This window comes from Streptopelia decaocto (assembly GCF_964273445.1).
Source record: "Streptopelia decaocto genome assembly, chromosome: 2".
Taxonomy (NCBI): Eukaryota; Metazoa; Chordata; class Aves; order Columbiformes; family Columbidae; genus Streptopelia; species Streptopelia decaocto.
Window position 1 is genome coordinate 34,977,664 of NC_138655.1, and position 16,014 is coordinate 34,993,677.

The 16,014-nt window shown below is 38.5% G+C and overlaps 1 protein-coding gene across 1 annotated transcript; it reads left to right on the forward strand.

Annotated features, from left to right (window-relative positions):
* On the forward strand, positions 1–13,345 carry TRAM1 (translocation associated membrane protein 1). The gene is made up of 11 exons (XM_082046793.1): positions 1–304; positions 3,361–3,424; positions 4,014–4,135; positions 4,320–4,436; positions 5,355–5,413; positions 5,808–5,892; positions 7,402–7,472; positions 7,560–7,664; positions 8,267–8,410; positions 9,426–9,586; positions 12,704–13,345. The coding sequence occupies exons 1-11, from the start codon at positions 182–184 to the stop codon at positions 12,775–12,777; spliced, it is 1,125 nt and encodes a 374-aa protein (XP_081902919.1). The 5' UTR covers positions 1–181; the 3' UTR covers positions 12,778–13,345.
* The last annotated feature ends 2,669 nt before the right edge of the window (positions 13,346–16,014 follow it).

The window sequence follows — 16,014 nt, forward strand, 5'->3', positions numbered from 1 at the left end:
GCCGGCCGGCAGGGGCGCTGCTGGCGGCGGCCGGGGCTGCTCCCTGCGGCCGGGGCGGAGTGAAGCGGACGGCGGCTGCCATTCCTCGGCTGCGCGGCCGCCTCCTCCCCCTCCGCCTCTTCCTGGCCGCGGCGAGAGCTGTGCTGGCAGCGGGGAGGCGGCGGCCAGCTCCCTGCCCGCCATGGCTATCCGCAAGAAAAGCAACAAGAACCCGCCGGTGCTGAGCCACGAGTTCATCGTGCAGAACCATGCGGACATCGTGTCCTGCATGGCCATCATCTTCCTGCTGGGGCTCATGTTCGAGGTGAGGCGGCACCGGCGCCACCACCCCAGGGGCTTCGTTCCGCTTCTCCCCTTTCCACCGGGGGCTCTCGGCGCTGGGCGGGGAGGGCGCGGCGGTCCCGATGAGGCGCGGGAAGGGTGGGCGGCAGGTCGCTGCGGCTGCTGCTCAGCCAGCGCGGGCACCTCCCGGCGCACCTGCCAGCTGGCCCACGCCCTTCCCGGGCCGCGCCGTCCCCGACCCTCTCGCCCCCGCTGTGCGCGGAGAGAGGAGCCGATCTCCCTCCCCGCCACACGGCCGGAGGAGCCAACGCGGGCGCCTTTCCCACGGCTCGTGCTCCCGGACCCGGCCCCTCGGGGAACGCCCTCTTCCCTGTCTACGGCCCGGAGAGGCGCAGCCCGTGGCTGCCGCCAGAACCCTGCTCCACTGCCCGCCTGTGAGGGAGGCCGTGCCCCAGCACCCCCCGCAGCGCGGCGCCGCCGTGAGGGGACGGGGCGAGGGGAGGCGCGCTTCCTCCCGCGGCGGCGGGCAGTTCCTGCCGCCGGCGGGGTTACGTGGCACTCGGAGCGCGGCGGCCGGGGGAGGAGTGTGTGGCCGCGCTCGCACCGCGGCGGGGGGGGGGGGGGCGAGTGGGGGGAGAGGCCCAGCCGTGACAGCCGATCCCCCGCTCTTTGTGTGCGCGGCCCCGCTGGGCCCCGCCGACACTACGGCTCCCGTCAGGCGACGCGGCGGGAAGGGAAACAAGCGGTGACGTGTACGTGCGGCCGCCGCTCGCCGTGTGGGGGGCGCACGCGTGGGCCCTTTTCCCCCCCATCCTTGGCGCGAAGCGAGTTCCCCGGGCACACCACGCCCTCACAGACCCCCGGGCCGCTAGTCACCTCACGGGGCTCCCGGCGCTAAAAGCGGTTTGAGGAGCCGCTGGCCCGGGGGTCGCGGCTGCTGCCGAAGTTACCTCCCGCCTCCCCCGTGTGAGATGGGGCCGGTGTGGCCGGGTCTGACAGCCGCCCAGGGGAGCTCGGGCCTGGCTGAGGGCCGGCCCTGCTTCCTGGGGCTGCCTGCAGGCCAAGCGCTCGCGTTGGGCCCCCGTGTTTGGATGCAGGTGATCTGAAATGTGCCTTTTTGGTTCTTCTCATTTGCCTTCTGGGAAAACTGGAAACACGATTTACCTGGGTGGCTTCCCAAATGTTCTCAGTGGTGTCCCATCAAAATAAGATACTTCCATTTTCTTTTTGGTAAATGTTTCTGGGTTTTTAGCATTTTAGCCATTTGTTTAGAGTTGTGGGCCTTTTTTTATTACATTGATGGTTTTCAGAATAATTTCATCCAGCTGTTGATACTGCTCAGCACCAGGGGCCAGTGGAGTTAGGAAACACATATGTTTATGGAAAGAAAAAAAAATGCAGACGAAGAAAGCTGTTAAGTTTGGGTGTACTATCAAAAATCACCAAGACAGTCCTTACGTGGTGGATTTCTGGTGATTTAGATTAAAGAGATGGACTTAAACCATTACTTTTCATGTCTACTGGCTTACTGTATTTACAGTGTTACTGGTAGGGTTGGAAGTTTTGGGATGAGTGGATGTGCTGAAGTTTTGTTTTGTTTGTTTGTTTTTTTTTAAATCCAGAGTGTTTTCTACCCCAGCGTATAGAGGGGCCATATGCTTTTGTTGGTACAGATGTGGTGTGGCTGAGAAGATTGTTGCATTTTTTTTAAATGCTTAGATACAGGTCTTGGAAATCAGCTGCTGTGGTTAAAGTTGGTATGGTGAGGTGTTTATACTGCTCGACTTGTGCAGCTGATCAGGACTTGATGAGTAGCTGACAGAGCCTTCAAAGGGCAGTTCAGAATTGACTGATGTTTTGAATTGTCCTCTGAAGGCTCCATGATGAATAGGGAGCCCTGGGCAACTTCACTAACACAGGTAAACTAGTTGGATTCCCTGAAATTACATGGGGTGAATGGTCTACTGTGTGGTCAGGGATTCCTAAAACAATCTAGGGCTTGTTTACAAAGCGCTAGTTTTAACAATAAATCTTACTTCTTGTGAATAATAACTGCTGGTAGTAACCTAATCAGTATCTTCACATACTCAAAAGTACCCTTCCAAGACTCATAAGGGGTTTGGTCTTTTGTTTTTGTAGTGGTGGTGTTGTTTCTTGTTGATCCTATAAATGCAACAAGGATGCTAGATTTTTACAGCAATGAGAAATGATCAGATCGTAAATATTGTAAAGCATGGTTATTTTTCCCTCTCTGTTAAAACATGCTGATTCCTGTTGGGATTCAACAAAGACGTGTTAAAGTTGAAAGACAATTTATGTATATTGACAGACGGGAACTTGAGGTCCTGCTTATTTATTGGGGTTTTTATAGTATGATCCCCACCACCCCATCCCCTGAAAAAGCCTTTAGAACAAACTTTTTTCCTCGCTCTCTTTTGTTCGTTCTGCTTATTCTTATTGTCCATTGTAAAGAAGTAGTACCACTACAGCTAAATTTGATTTATTTTGTTTTATACTTTTTGCCAAAGGATGCCCAGGGTTGAAAGAATGCTAATTGTACTGAGTCGGTATGCCGCTGGCCTGAAATGGTTTTCCATTGTCTATCCCTTTTCTCACGTGTTCCAGATCACCCACAGGTTTATGAATATGATGTTAACCTTCAAATTTTGTCAAATTAAAAAGTAGTTCTAAGTGGAGTTTATTTTCAGCCACTGCTGTATGCATCGTGGTCTAGAGATTGCATTATATGGATATTCTGTTAGTGTAATAATACAGTATGAACTGGAGAAAGAATTGCAGCAATTGTTTTTGTTTTAATGTTGTAGTTGTGACTATTAGTCGTTTTTTGAGGATATTTCTTTGAGGAGATTGAGTATTCTGTAAACAAACCTATAGAGATCATGCAATGTGTTCTGCCTCTGGAAAGTCAGGTGAAGTGGTGTGATAATGTGAGTTGATCAGTTTTATGGGAGGGAACAAACGTGCTGGGGAAGAGCGCTAAAACAATGGGCAAATGTTTTCAACTTAATATAAGTATTTCTGTGAGAATTTATTGCGCTTTTGTTTCTTCTCTTTCAGATTACAGCAAAAGCAGCTGTCATTTTTGTTACACTTCAGTATAACGTTACCATTCCTGCCACAGGTATGTGTGTTGCAGGAGGTTAGTTACGAGACAGTGTATTCAGACGTTATTAGTATACCTTACTTTCTAGACTGAGGGTAAATGAATTCGTCAATTTGAATAGATAATAAGCAATTTTAAATTACTTCACTTTATTTTTAGTGAAACTTCATACTAATTAATTAGGTTGGGGTGATGTTTCTGTTCTGCTGGATTCATCATTAGTACTAAAACACCAGCAGATTGGTAGATAAGTTCACATTAATTCTTATTTTGGTTTTGCAAGTGACAGTGTTTACTAGTCAAAGTGGGGAGATAGTTTAACATAATTTTACTGGCTCCTTTCAGTGCATTTGGGTAAGCTTTCTAAGTGCACTCAAGTTTTCATTTTTATAGTACATCTTTCCGAAGTCAAATTTAGTATGTGATGTGACAGAGAAGATGACTGTAAACAACCTGGTGACCTAGGTTCTGACAGCAGTGTAACTTGACTTCTGTTTGTTCAGCTGACTACAAACTACTTCTGCCTGAAAGGTTTCACTTTGAGAGACAAACTTATTAGCCATTAAACTGTATTGGTGCCTAACAGCTAGTTCTGTTTGTCTTTCAGAAGAACAATCTGCAGAAACAATCTCTCTCTATCACTATGGCATCAAAGACTTGGCTACAATTTTCTTCTACATGCTTGTAGCAATAATCATACATGCTATAATTCAGGAGTACATACTGGATGTAAGTACAAAATATTAATTCCTTTCATCAAGATAATTGTGAAGTTTTAATTAGACTTTAAGGCTATTAACTTTAACGCAAAAGTTTACTTTTAAGTTATAACTGTTAAAACATGCATTGAAACTTTTAGCACAGTTAATAGATAAATGTTAAGCATATAAATAACAATGGACTTTTCTTTCAGAAAATTAACAGGAAAATGCACTTTTCAAAAACAAAGCATAGCAAGTTCAATGAGTCTGGGCAACTTAGTGCATTCTACCTTTTCTCCTGTGTTTGGGGAACAAGTATTCTTGTCTCTGTAAGTATGCTTTCTCTTCTCTTCTCTTTGTATTCTGAGCTTTCAAAAACTTCACTTATGATGATGATAAATAAGGTTTTGGTTTATTTTTCTGTTTTCAGCTAGTTTTAAAATTAAAGCAAGAACAAGCTTAGGGATTCTGTGCAAGTTTTAGTCATAACTGAGTATGAAGTCCAGTAGTGTTAGTGTTGCTCAGTCAGAGTTTATTTACTATCAACTGACCAAGGGAAAACTTCTAAACTCTATTATAGTACTTCATTCTCTGTATGTTTTCTATGTCAGCTCAGTAGTGTAAAATAAGTGTTCAAAAACTATCATACATAGCATTTTGGCAGCCTAGGGAACGGGCGTATAGATGGAGTGCTCTAGGCTCAAGCAAGCGTGTGCTTTCGATTGGCATGGTCTTTGCTAGTGGCTGTTTGTGTATGAGCTTAGTTTAAAAAAAGAGTGTGTTTTCGTTGTTTGTTTTTTTCCTTTCCTTAACATAATGACTCCTGAAAAAACTTTCTTTCTCTTACTTAAGCTCAAAACTTGTCAGCAGTTCACAAGGAAAGGCTTATGGCTGTAGTAGTGATGCTAAAATAACCTCTGTCTCATAAGGACATTCTGTCTCAAATGAATGCTTGGTTTGTTTGGTTGCTTTTTATTTTCCTAAGCCAATACAGCTGTCTTTTGGTTTGGGAGTTTGGTGAGGTTTTTTTGTTTTGTAGGTTTGTGGTTTGTTTTTTGTTTTGTTTTGTTTTGTTTGTAAAAGGAAATTCATTAATCTGCAGCTTTTACTTGTGTATGTAGATGTGTGCACATTTATATGTACACATATGCATATACATAAATACACACATGTATGTTAATTCATTATTTCTGACTAGGAAGTAGCATCTTTGAGAGTTCATTGGGATTTTTTGTTTGTTTTTTTAGGAGAACTATATATCAGATCCAACTTCTCTGTGGAGGGACTACCCACACACTCTGATTCCGTAAGGCTTCTTCCTTAGCGGATTGTTGGGGAGAGGAGGGAGTGTTTTAAACTTAGGGTGTGTTATGTACAATCTGTGTAGAATAGATAGTCTGTAAAACTATATTAGTTACTAGTGTATTTTCACTCATATTTATGGAGGAACTTGATTCTCTGTCAGTTTGTAGCATACAGAGTTTTCCTTCTGTAGACTATTATTTAAAGAATTAAGTTTGTGAAAGTTTTATCTTAAAGATTTTGTTTTAAAAAACTTGCTTATGAGTTGGCTGGCAGGAAGGATCAATGTTTTTCTTTCTTTAGAGACAGTGATTAAATGTGTTCACTAGAAAGCTTCTGAAGTGTTTTAAGTTCATTAATAAAAAGTAATATTTTTCAATTCTTGCTATATTGTACAGGTTTCAAATGAAGTTTTTCTACATCTTACAGTTGGCATACTGGTTTCATGCTTTTCCAGAATTGTACTTCCAGAAAACTAAAAAAGTAAGTTCAAAATGTAAATTGAACGAACGCCAAAGCAAGCAACCCGAACAATGAAATAGTTAATTTCTTTTGGACTTCCAGAGTAATATGTTACCCTGGATTTCTTAACCTGTTTTTATTTGTGTTACCCACTTTTCCTGATGAACTTTTGGGTGCTCAAATGTTGGTGTGTGAGAAGGTACATTTTTTCTTTCCAGTTAAATCCTGCATTTCTAATTGCAGTAAAATTGCTATATATCTGTTCTGTAAATAAAAATTACTAGTGTTTCTTATCTACTAAAGTAATTTTCCTTCAAGCAAACAAATGTGAGATTTTATTTTCTAATTTCTTGTAATTAGTAGTCTGAATAGTCTCATTGAAATCACAGTTGCTTCATGAATCATTATATAGGTGTAAAATATAAGCAGTGAAAAATTTCGTAAATCCAGGGAACATTAAACTCTGGGATTTGATTTAGATACCACTGTCCTCAGCAGAAGTTCTGGTTAGCCACATACTGAGGTGTTTTTCAATGCTCAGTTTTTAACAGCATCCTTTTCGTCCCCCCCAAGAGTTTTCTCTGTTCTGGTTCTCAAAACTTTTGAGCTTACTGGAGGCTTTCTGTAGCACACTTTTTATCTTGCTGGACCACTATAAGTAGCCTTTTTCCATGTTTCTGTTCAGGGTTATTTTTCACATGCAGTTTACTTTTTAAAGATTTCTGTTTTAAACTGTTCAACGTGGCTTCACTGAGGGGGCAAGCCATGCTTGACTAATTTAGTGGGCTTCTACAGCAGAATGACTGCATCAGTGGATGAGGGAAGAGCTACCGATGTCAGGTACCAGAACTTCTGTTAAGGCTTTTGATATGGTCCCCCACAGCATTCTTACCTCTAAATTGGGAAGGGATGGATTTGATGGTGTTGTAGTTTAGCCCCAGCTGGCCACTAAAACCACATGCTGCTCGCTCATCCCTCCATTTCCCTCGGTAGGATGGTTAATAACATTATTTTCTGTATTTGCTAGCAACAGTGTGCTAGAATCTTGGATGATCTTGAAATTTTAAAATAGATGCCAGCACTCAGAAACCTTTTCATTTTGGTTCACAGACTGTTATTTTATTTCTGTAGCAATCTGACAGAATCTGATGGGCAGCAAACATGCTGAATTGTAGGAAGTTACCTGATGATACAGTAATACATACCAAATAAGTATTGTGATAGCTAGTACAAATTCACAATAGTCATATCAAATACAAGTGAGCCCTGTTAAAAAGCATCCTTTTGATGTTTGATGCATTTTCTCATGGTATGTGTAAGATACCAAATATTATTGGTAAGTAAGCAATAAGTTATGTGTGGAATTGGACAATCTAGGCTGAGTAATTTGGTGCCAGAACAGGCCACATTAAGGTAGCTGGTAAACCAGGAAGAATTTTGAAGACTAGGGAGTAGTTTGTAATAATATATGACATTGTACAATAATGTATAACATTGTGTATAATGCATAATTACTTTTTTTCTTAATAGGAAGATATCTTTCGCCAGATTGTCTACATTGGACTTTATCTGTTCCATATTGCGGGAGCCTATCTCCTGAAGTAAGTCAATTGTAAGCCTTTGCTGGCTTCATTCTGTCTTAAACATCTAACAAAATGTCTGAATGTTTGTTTTATTTGTTTTGATAGTCTGACCCATCTTGGACTTGTTCTTCTGGTATTGCATTACTTTGTTGAATTTCTTTTCCACATATCCCGTCTTTTCTACTTCAGTGATGAAAGGTACCAGAAAGGGTAAGTAGTCTTTATCTTTTAAATTCATGTAATTTCTGTCTCAAAGCCTTGTGCATTTAACTAACCAGAAACCAAAATTAGAAGGCAGCTCAAACAGTGTTGCCTTAGAGGCCACAGTTCTCCAGAATAATTTTAGTTTTTATATCACTAAAACAACTATTTTTCTACTTTGTCTGTTTAAGTCAAAGTAGTAGCAGTGTAAAATGAAATAAAATCTTGCAGTATGTGCCAATACTTCAAAAAAAATTGTTGAGAAAAGAGCAGCATAGGTTGCTTATACAGCTAGTTCTACAGGAACTGATAACACACTCATCTTCTAAAGTAATGGAAAGCACTTTCTGTCGAGTTGAAATTAGTTTTCAGAACATACTTTTGTACTTCTGGTTTGTAAAAAGAGATTGTGAGACAGGGCTTTTCTTGCTTTTTGTTTTCTATGAGTATTAGAAATCCAAGGCTAGTTTAGGATAAGTACAAAATAATCAATTTTGGTAAGTTCTTAAATTTCAAACAAATTCACATGGTGAAGAGTAAACATTTGCATTGTTAGTACTTGTGTTGTGAACGGAAAATTTGTTTAGTGTTTGTGGTGTTTTGCTTTGTAGATTTTCACTGTGGGCAGTTCTTTTTGTTTTGGGAAGGCTTCTCACCTTGATTCTCTCAGTCCTCACTTTTGGCTTTGGACTGGCAAGAGCAGAAGATCAGCAGCTGAATTTCAGTACTGGAAACTTTAATATCCTGGCTGTCAGGTACAGTAAACTTGGAACAGTTCTTAAGCAGGAGCTGTAAACCTGTGTTAAATACACAATATAGATGATATGGTTTTAATGCCAGTAATTCTGAATGGTTAGGTGTTTTCTTGCAGTCAATGGGATCAATAGGAATAGCTTACGTGACAAACTTGTAAGGCACAGTGAAATTAATTGAAGAATTTACAGTCTGCAGCTGAGAAATCTAACTGCTCTCTTTTTTTTTTTTTTTGCCAGAAGAAAACAGAATTAAAAGGAATATATCCAATTACAGAGATCACTTTCAAATGTTTTGGAGTTAGTGAATTGAATTCTAGATACAGTTGCAGTGAGTTTATCTGTAGTGGTCAAGGCATTATGCCCAGAGCATCTTTGGCCCTGGTTGAAAATTCCTGTCTCTTTCTCTGCCTTTATTGTGGCTCCTATGCATGCTGTGTGTTAGAGAATTGAGAACTTTCCTAACATATGTGATGCAGAATGTTCAGCCAACCACCTGGCCTTTTTATGAATTAAATCCAGAAAAATAAGTTACTGAAACTTTGTCAATATCAGCACTACCCCGCAGAATTGCTACTCAGAACGCAATACTCTCTTAAACCATTTCCAGCTGTTACCACCTGGTATCTTGAGAGTAATACTAAGAAAACAGAAAACAGGAAAGAAATCTAGTATTTCCCAGTTTTGATGGAGGGACAAAGGCTTCACTCTCACTGTATATTTTAGTTTTGTTCAGCTGTGCTAAACCCAGTCACGCTCTGTGAGCTGAGTCTTTCATGGCTTAGAAAATGGATGTTACTAGGAAGAGGCAGGGGAAGTCAGAAGAAAAACCCTAAACAAAACTGAACTATTACAAATTCATGTTGTCTAGAAAGAATCAATAATGTGTTTCAGGAAGCTGAGTAAAAAGGCAGTTTATGACATGCAAAAAAATATATGAGGTGGTATTCTACTTTCCTTTTCATTCAAATAGTGAGTTAAACTTACTGATAAACCTTTACCTGTGTTTTGTTTCTAGAATCAGTGTGCTGGCCTCCATCTGCATGGCTCAAGCATTTATGATGTGGAAGTTCATTAATTTCCAGCTTCGGAGGTGGAGAGAGCATTCTTCTTCTCAGCCTCAGTCAGTGAAAAAGAAGTTCGTATCAGCTAAAGGAAAGAGCTCCAGAAAAGAAAGAGGTTTGTATTTTAAGTTTTTCTGTTGCCTTGACTTCTCAAAAGCAACTTTAGGTAATGCAAAGCCTTTTTATGTTTAACTTGGGAGTGAGATGACTCAGTTACAGAAACAGTATTGGTGAATATATAGTGGAGGTTTTTTTAATTTAAAAAAACACTGTATATTAATTGTTTGGGGTTTTTTTCCTCTTCTAATTGACTGAATGAATTACCTTTTTTTTAGTTAATGCAATGTGAGATTTTAATTATTGCTAATTCTATTACTTGAGCAAAATGTATCATGCTTACATTTTGTTCCCTTATAAAAAGGGAACAGGCATATTTTTAGATCTGTTTTTGTAATCAATTACTTCTTGCAGTGAATTTCAAGCTTGTTTTTATTGCCACTGAATTCAGAGGTTTTAGGACAAGAGGTGGTTAGATGATCCATCAAGTGAATAGGTTTATGTTGGACTGTTTTTATAAAAGTAGAATTTTTATACTTCTTTGGGCACATAACTACTTACTGCTCTAAACCTGTGTAGAAGCATTTGGAAATTTTACTTCTTGATTATGTCATGCTCTTTTTATGAAACTGAATGTTTTTTCCTCCAAGAAAAATTCTGTATTCCATTAAAAAAAAATCCACACATTTCTGTATTTCTGTTGTACCAACAGTTAAACTTGTATGTATTTAATTGCTAGTTTGAATAACTTCTGCACTTTAAAAAAAATGCTTAAGTCATTTCAAAAGCTTATTTCAGCATGATCCTTTACTAGCAGTCATGTATTGCCAACCTGCCACTTCTTGATATATCAAGCGTGAAGACCATTTGCACTGAGAACTGAGTGTCATGGTCAGAGATCAATTCAGTGATTTGTTTTGTTTTGTTTCCTTTCCTTTCCTTTCTTTCTTACTTTATACAGTATTTCTGTAAATCCTTTTGATCATTTGTAATTATCACAGGTTGGCTTTTATGTGGTGTTGAGGTTTCTCATTTTCATTAGAAAATATGGTTAGACTCTTTTAATTGAGTGAAGGTAGTTTCTTAAGTAGGTGTCCTGCATAATCAGAGCTTCATGTTTATTGCATCTTACTCTGTTTTTGTGGAATTAATTTAAATCTTCTAGGACAGATATTTTTAAAGCATAAACTTAAATGGCATTTTAATGAGTGAGTCAAAAATGTAGTAGCTTTTAAAAATCTCTTAAACTGTTTCATTCATGTAATTTGGTGAATTTGCTGTTTTTCACCCAAGTTCAATGGAGACTTGCAGGTGGTGAAGGAATAAGGAAAGAGTCAGTTAATTGGAATTGTGGTTTAATTCACAAAATAATTGAGCTGTGCCTGTCTTTAAAGACTGGGGAATTTTACAGCTTATTTTAAATGGAAAGAAAATAACTTTAGAATCCAGAAGGTTAGTGTTGTTACAGACTCTTCTGTTTTGAAGATTCCTGTAACGTTATCTGTTTAGAACACTTGCACAGGATGCAGCAAGACAGTGTTTTTGAAAGAGTAATATATGCAATTAAACTCTTTAAAACAGTCTTTTTTTTCTTTGTTTGTGGTTGGATGGATTTTTGGGAGCCAGGGCACAATAAAATGTTTTACTTTTAGACTGTGCCAAAAGCAAGAAATGACAGTAGAAAAATCCTACTTGTGGTGTAGGTGGGGTACCCAGGCACATGCTGATTCTTGTTCTTTGTTTTACTTTCACTTGTTTTGGCTTAACTGCTTAAGAAAATATTATTTCAGTTAGCTGGCTTGGATCTAACTCTTGATTTAAGCGTAACACAAACTTCTTTAAAAGTATCCAAACACCACCTTATATAGGCTTGAAGTGGTGGTGTCATTTACAACCAAATATGTTGGATAGACTTTGACTGTTACTATGTGACTAATTGGGTTCCTGTATGGTCTCATTGTCATGTTTCTGATTTTTATTTTTTGTTTTAGTGCTTGTTTGTATAAATGGGAGCATTTGGGTGTAGCAGGGGGGAGAAGGAGATCAAGAGTTGTTTTTTGTGGATTGGCCACACTCTATGGTGAACTGCAACACATCTGCAGATGGGAAACATTAATTTAACCAGTTATTTGTACAAAAAAACCCACAACAGTTGCTTGAAGTCAGAATGATACTGCAAGTCAGAGCAGAGATGTTAAGCAGCAAGCATGGTAGCTGGCTGTGCACTCTGCTCTTCAGATCCGTTCTATAAATACAGTTACTGTCAGGCAACATCTCTTGCTTCCTTGGGTTGTGGTAACACTGAAAAAGGGGGATACTTTTAATTCAAGATGGTATGATGTTGATCTGTTTTACTATACGTCATGTGCATTATAAATCCACAGATTGTGGGTTGTTTTTCTAGGGGAAATTTCTGCTGTCAAATGGTTGCTGTGGTACTTGAACAGATTCAAACTCTCAAGGTCTTTAAGTTGGCCCAAACAAGGGATAGAAGTAGAGGGTTGCACCTGGGAACACATTCTTGCTTTGTGTTCTTAGATAGGTGCCTGGTCTTGTGCTTGAACTCTTTCCATGTACACATACTCACCTCAAATCTAACTAGTGTTTTACTTCTGTCCATCTCACCTATGTAAATATCTTCATCAGAGCATAAATAAAAGTATATACTTTAACATATAGAATTAAAAAGTATATGTGTATAAAGATTTCCTATATATATGAAAAACTTGTAAAGGTAAGCAAAGAAATGTAATTTTAGTGAGAATTTAAATACCAAATAGGTGAGATACACAGTTCCCTGGCACAGGTCTTTATAGTATATGTACTGTGTGTCTCCAGAATTTCACTGGTCAGTCTCGTCTACAGATTGAGTATTTTACTTTTTAAGATAATATCTTCTAAAATACTATAGCTGGTCTTGATTTTCAGTCTAGATGTATATAATGCACACATTTCTGTGTCTGGCCGTGTCGGGGAAACTGGACTCGATTGTAGTAAACTTTAAATTTTTCACTGTGTAAAATCTTGATTATACTAGTGTGTTAGGAATTATAATGATGAGGTTTAATGAAGAACATACATCAGAAAAGAAGTTAAAAGACTGTATGGGATCTACGAAAGTGTAATAAAATATAAAGCGTCTCATATTTCAAAAATGTTTTCTTCTTTTTTCTAGAAAATGGAATAAATGGAACAGTGACCTCAAATGGAGCAGACTCGCCTCGTAGCAGGAAGGATAAATCCTCGTAAAACTGGGTTTTATTAAGTTAATTGACTAATGTCCCCAAAGAATCTGCTTTTTACATGGATGGCCCTTCAGCGCTAGAGATGTTATGGATTAAAGGATATACAGTTCATGTTTTTTGATTATTGCTGTTGTTTTGAGAAACTTTTTTTAGAAGCCATTTTGACTAAGGAAAAAGGGTTTATCTGTCTTCAAATACTTGTGGGGGGGAATACAACACTTTTTAAATAACATTGACACTTTTTTAAACATTTATTGTGATGAAATAACTTCACTTAATGAGGATCACTGTTGCAATGTATTATTTCCTTCCAGTTTTTGTAATCTTGGTGATATATACTGTTCTACCAACTTCACTTTTTCCAAGTTCTTCAAGAAGTATTGCAAAATTGAAGTAAAAACTCAATATGCATTTTCAGATACTCTGGCTTTTCAGTTAGTTGCCTTGATTCAAATTTACAGTTCAAATTGGGATTCTGAGACCACACCAATAAACCTCTATTTTGTAGTTATTGGCTACATAATGTCTGCTCTAAGAATTGCCCCATATCATTAAAACAAAGCTGAACTAATTGGAAATGTTGCAGAGTCTTATTGTTTGTTGGTTAGAAATCTGTTACAAGGAACAAAAAAACTTTTTTGAGCTATAGCTTTAGCACTTGAAAAATAGAAGGAAGTGTGTATGGTCATAGAAAGAGTTGATTTGGGTAGCACTGTTTACTCTTGTGTTTTTGAAGTGTATGTATCTTGCAGAATTAGTGTGTGTTGGACCTTGTTTGAAAACTTGTCTGTCTGATTTTAGAGGGTGGCAGTTCTTACAGTGTGTTGTGTTTGTTTTAGGAGGCATTTAAGGCTCCACAAAGAGGAAAATTATTAGATAAATGGGTGAAGTAATGAGAAACATTCCTTTATTCTACTTGCTTTGCTTTGTTTCACTGCTGTTAGGAAATAGCTTGATTTCTCCTATATATATTTTTATGAAAAAATATTTAAAAGCTACAGCTTCTGAAAACTGATTTATTGTGCCCTTTACTACAACTGGAAAAATCTTAATTTGAGAATTTTTCCATTATCTGTCTCTCATAATTGTATTCAATGTGAAGATTTCTCCGGTCTATTTTCCAGTTTAAGATGCAGCTAATGTTTTCTCTGTACCATTTCACTTGAGAATGAGTTAGAGATTTAATTCAGTCTTAAGAAGTTGCTAAATTAATCTTGCAAGTTAACCCAAGTATTGGATTGGTTATTGATTGAGAGTGGTAATTATGAGCAATGAAGCTGATAAATAAAATAGTTTTAATTAAAAACTGTTACTATAGCTGAGTTTATACCCAAGAAAATAATAAATCTACATTCTGTATCTTCTACAGTTTGGTTGCTTAATATACAGAATAAATGTTTCTAGTACAAAATCTTCACTGCAAGGAACTATCCATTCTTCAATTGTTGAGTGCTCTTTAGAGTTACTGCAGTATAACTTATTAGATGTTTGGGGTAATTTTAATCGCAGTTCTTGAGTACTTGCTTCACAGCTCCTTAGTGGATTTGACAGAACGGGACTTGCGTAGCTTGAGAACCCTGGGGCAGCACACCCTGTAATACACCCAGGCTGCTCCAGTGGCAGTAGCTAAACCATGTCTTGATTTGAATAAATAAAACTCAAGTGGTGAAACTGAATCTCTCTGATCTGGCCACAAAACTGGAAAACTGGAACTCGAAAATGTTGAGGGAATTGAATATCTGTTACATACTCACTGCACAAAATCATGTGTCATGTCTTATCTTTCTAAAAAGACCTTCATGGATTCTTTGTGCCTTGCTCTCAATTTGAACCTTAAGCCAAAAGGGGCAAATTTTTAAAGTTTCTACTCTGTTACTTTGACTTTAAATCAGTTTGCTTGTAATATCTGGTAGTACTGACATTGTCAAAATCACAAAGGATGGAGGAACAAATTATGAAGGGAGCGTTTAAGGTACTTCTTGAGATCTTTAAGACCTTTCGGAGTCCAAGGGTTGTAATAATAGTTTCCCAAAGGCAAACTATTTCTTGTAAACCTCATTCTTTGGCACAGTAGTCTTGAAATTTAAACTTCTAAAAACTTCAAAAGAGTGAATTCTTGCCTGTTAATACTAATGTTGCTTTTTGTCTCCTTTTGGCCTTACAGATGTTCTTGGCCTTTGGACTTTTAAAAAAGCACTTTTGTTTCCACTATGACTTAATCTTCATCCTTGCCTTATGGGAATTGTTGCTTTCTGCCCGGTAATAGAGAATAATTTCAGTTGTTCTAGAATTCGGGTAGAGTATTGGAAGCCAGGGTCTCTTGTGTTATAACTAAAAATACTTATTTATAATTTTGGATCAGGCGAAAGCAGTAACTTTTAATTTGCTACCGTGGGGTGGACACCCCCATTGATTTAGAAGATTTTGAGATTCTGTTTCCAGTTTGATGTTGTTTTGACATAAGATTCTTCTTTGCCTGGATAACTTCTTTTGAATTGCTTAACACTGATTTTTCAAATGTTATTGCATTTTGGCTCTTTGTAATCTGGGATTCGGTAAGCTGGAAGAACATCAGTTGTCTAATCATGTTTTCTTCGTTATGAAATGAGGAAAACTAGAAATGGAAATGACCAAAGAGATCATTATTATATTCCTATGCCTAACAAAATTTTTGCTTAAGCTGCAATAATTTATCGTGGTCAGTTACCACGTCCCACAAAGAGGCGGCTTTGTCCACTTAGATGGATTTGAATTGAGTAATTCATAGAGACTGTGAATAACATTTGTTGGGTTTGTTTTTTGTTTAATTTTGTTTTGGTTTGTTTTGGTTTTTGTTGGGTTTGTTGTTTGTTTGTTTTTCAATATATTAAACTCCCTCCCCCCTGGCCCATCTTGTCAGAACTTTCCAAGACTTAAAATAAATGACTTCAAGCCTTTTTTCCCCCCTAAATGTATGTTTGGTTTACATGCCAGAATTTACTATCAAAACCAGTGTTTTACTTTTACTAAGTAATTATATGTGACTTCAAAGTACAAACAAGGAACGCACAGCAGCTGAAAATAATTTTCAGAATTTTTGTTTTTATCTCAACACTTTCTCCTCTTGAGTGTGGTTGCAGAGATTGATTTCTCCTGTGTGAATTATTCGTGAACTTGGCTCTTTGGAAATACTGCTTTGCAGGTGATCCCATCCCCAAATCTGGGAATGATCAAGGATTTGCTATGAAGAGAAAATGCATAG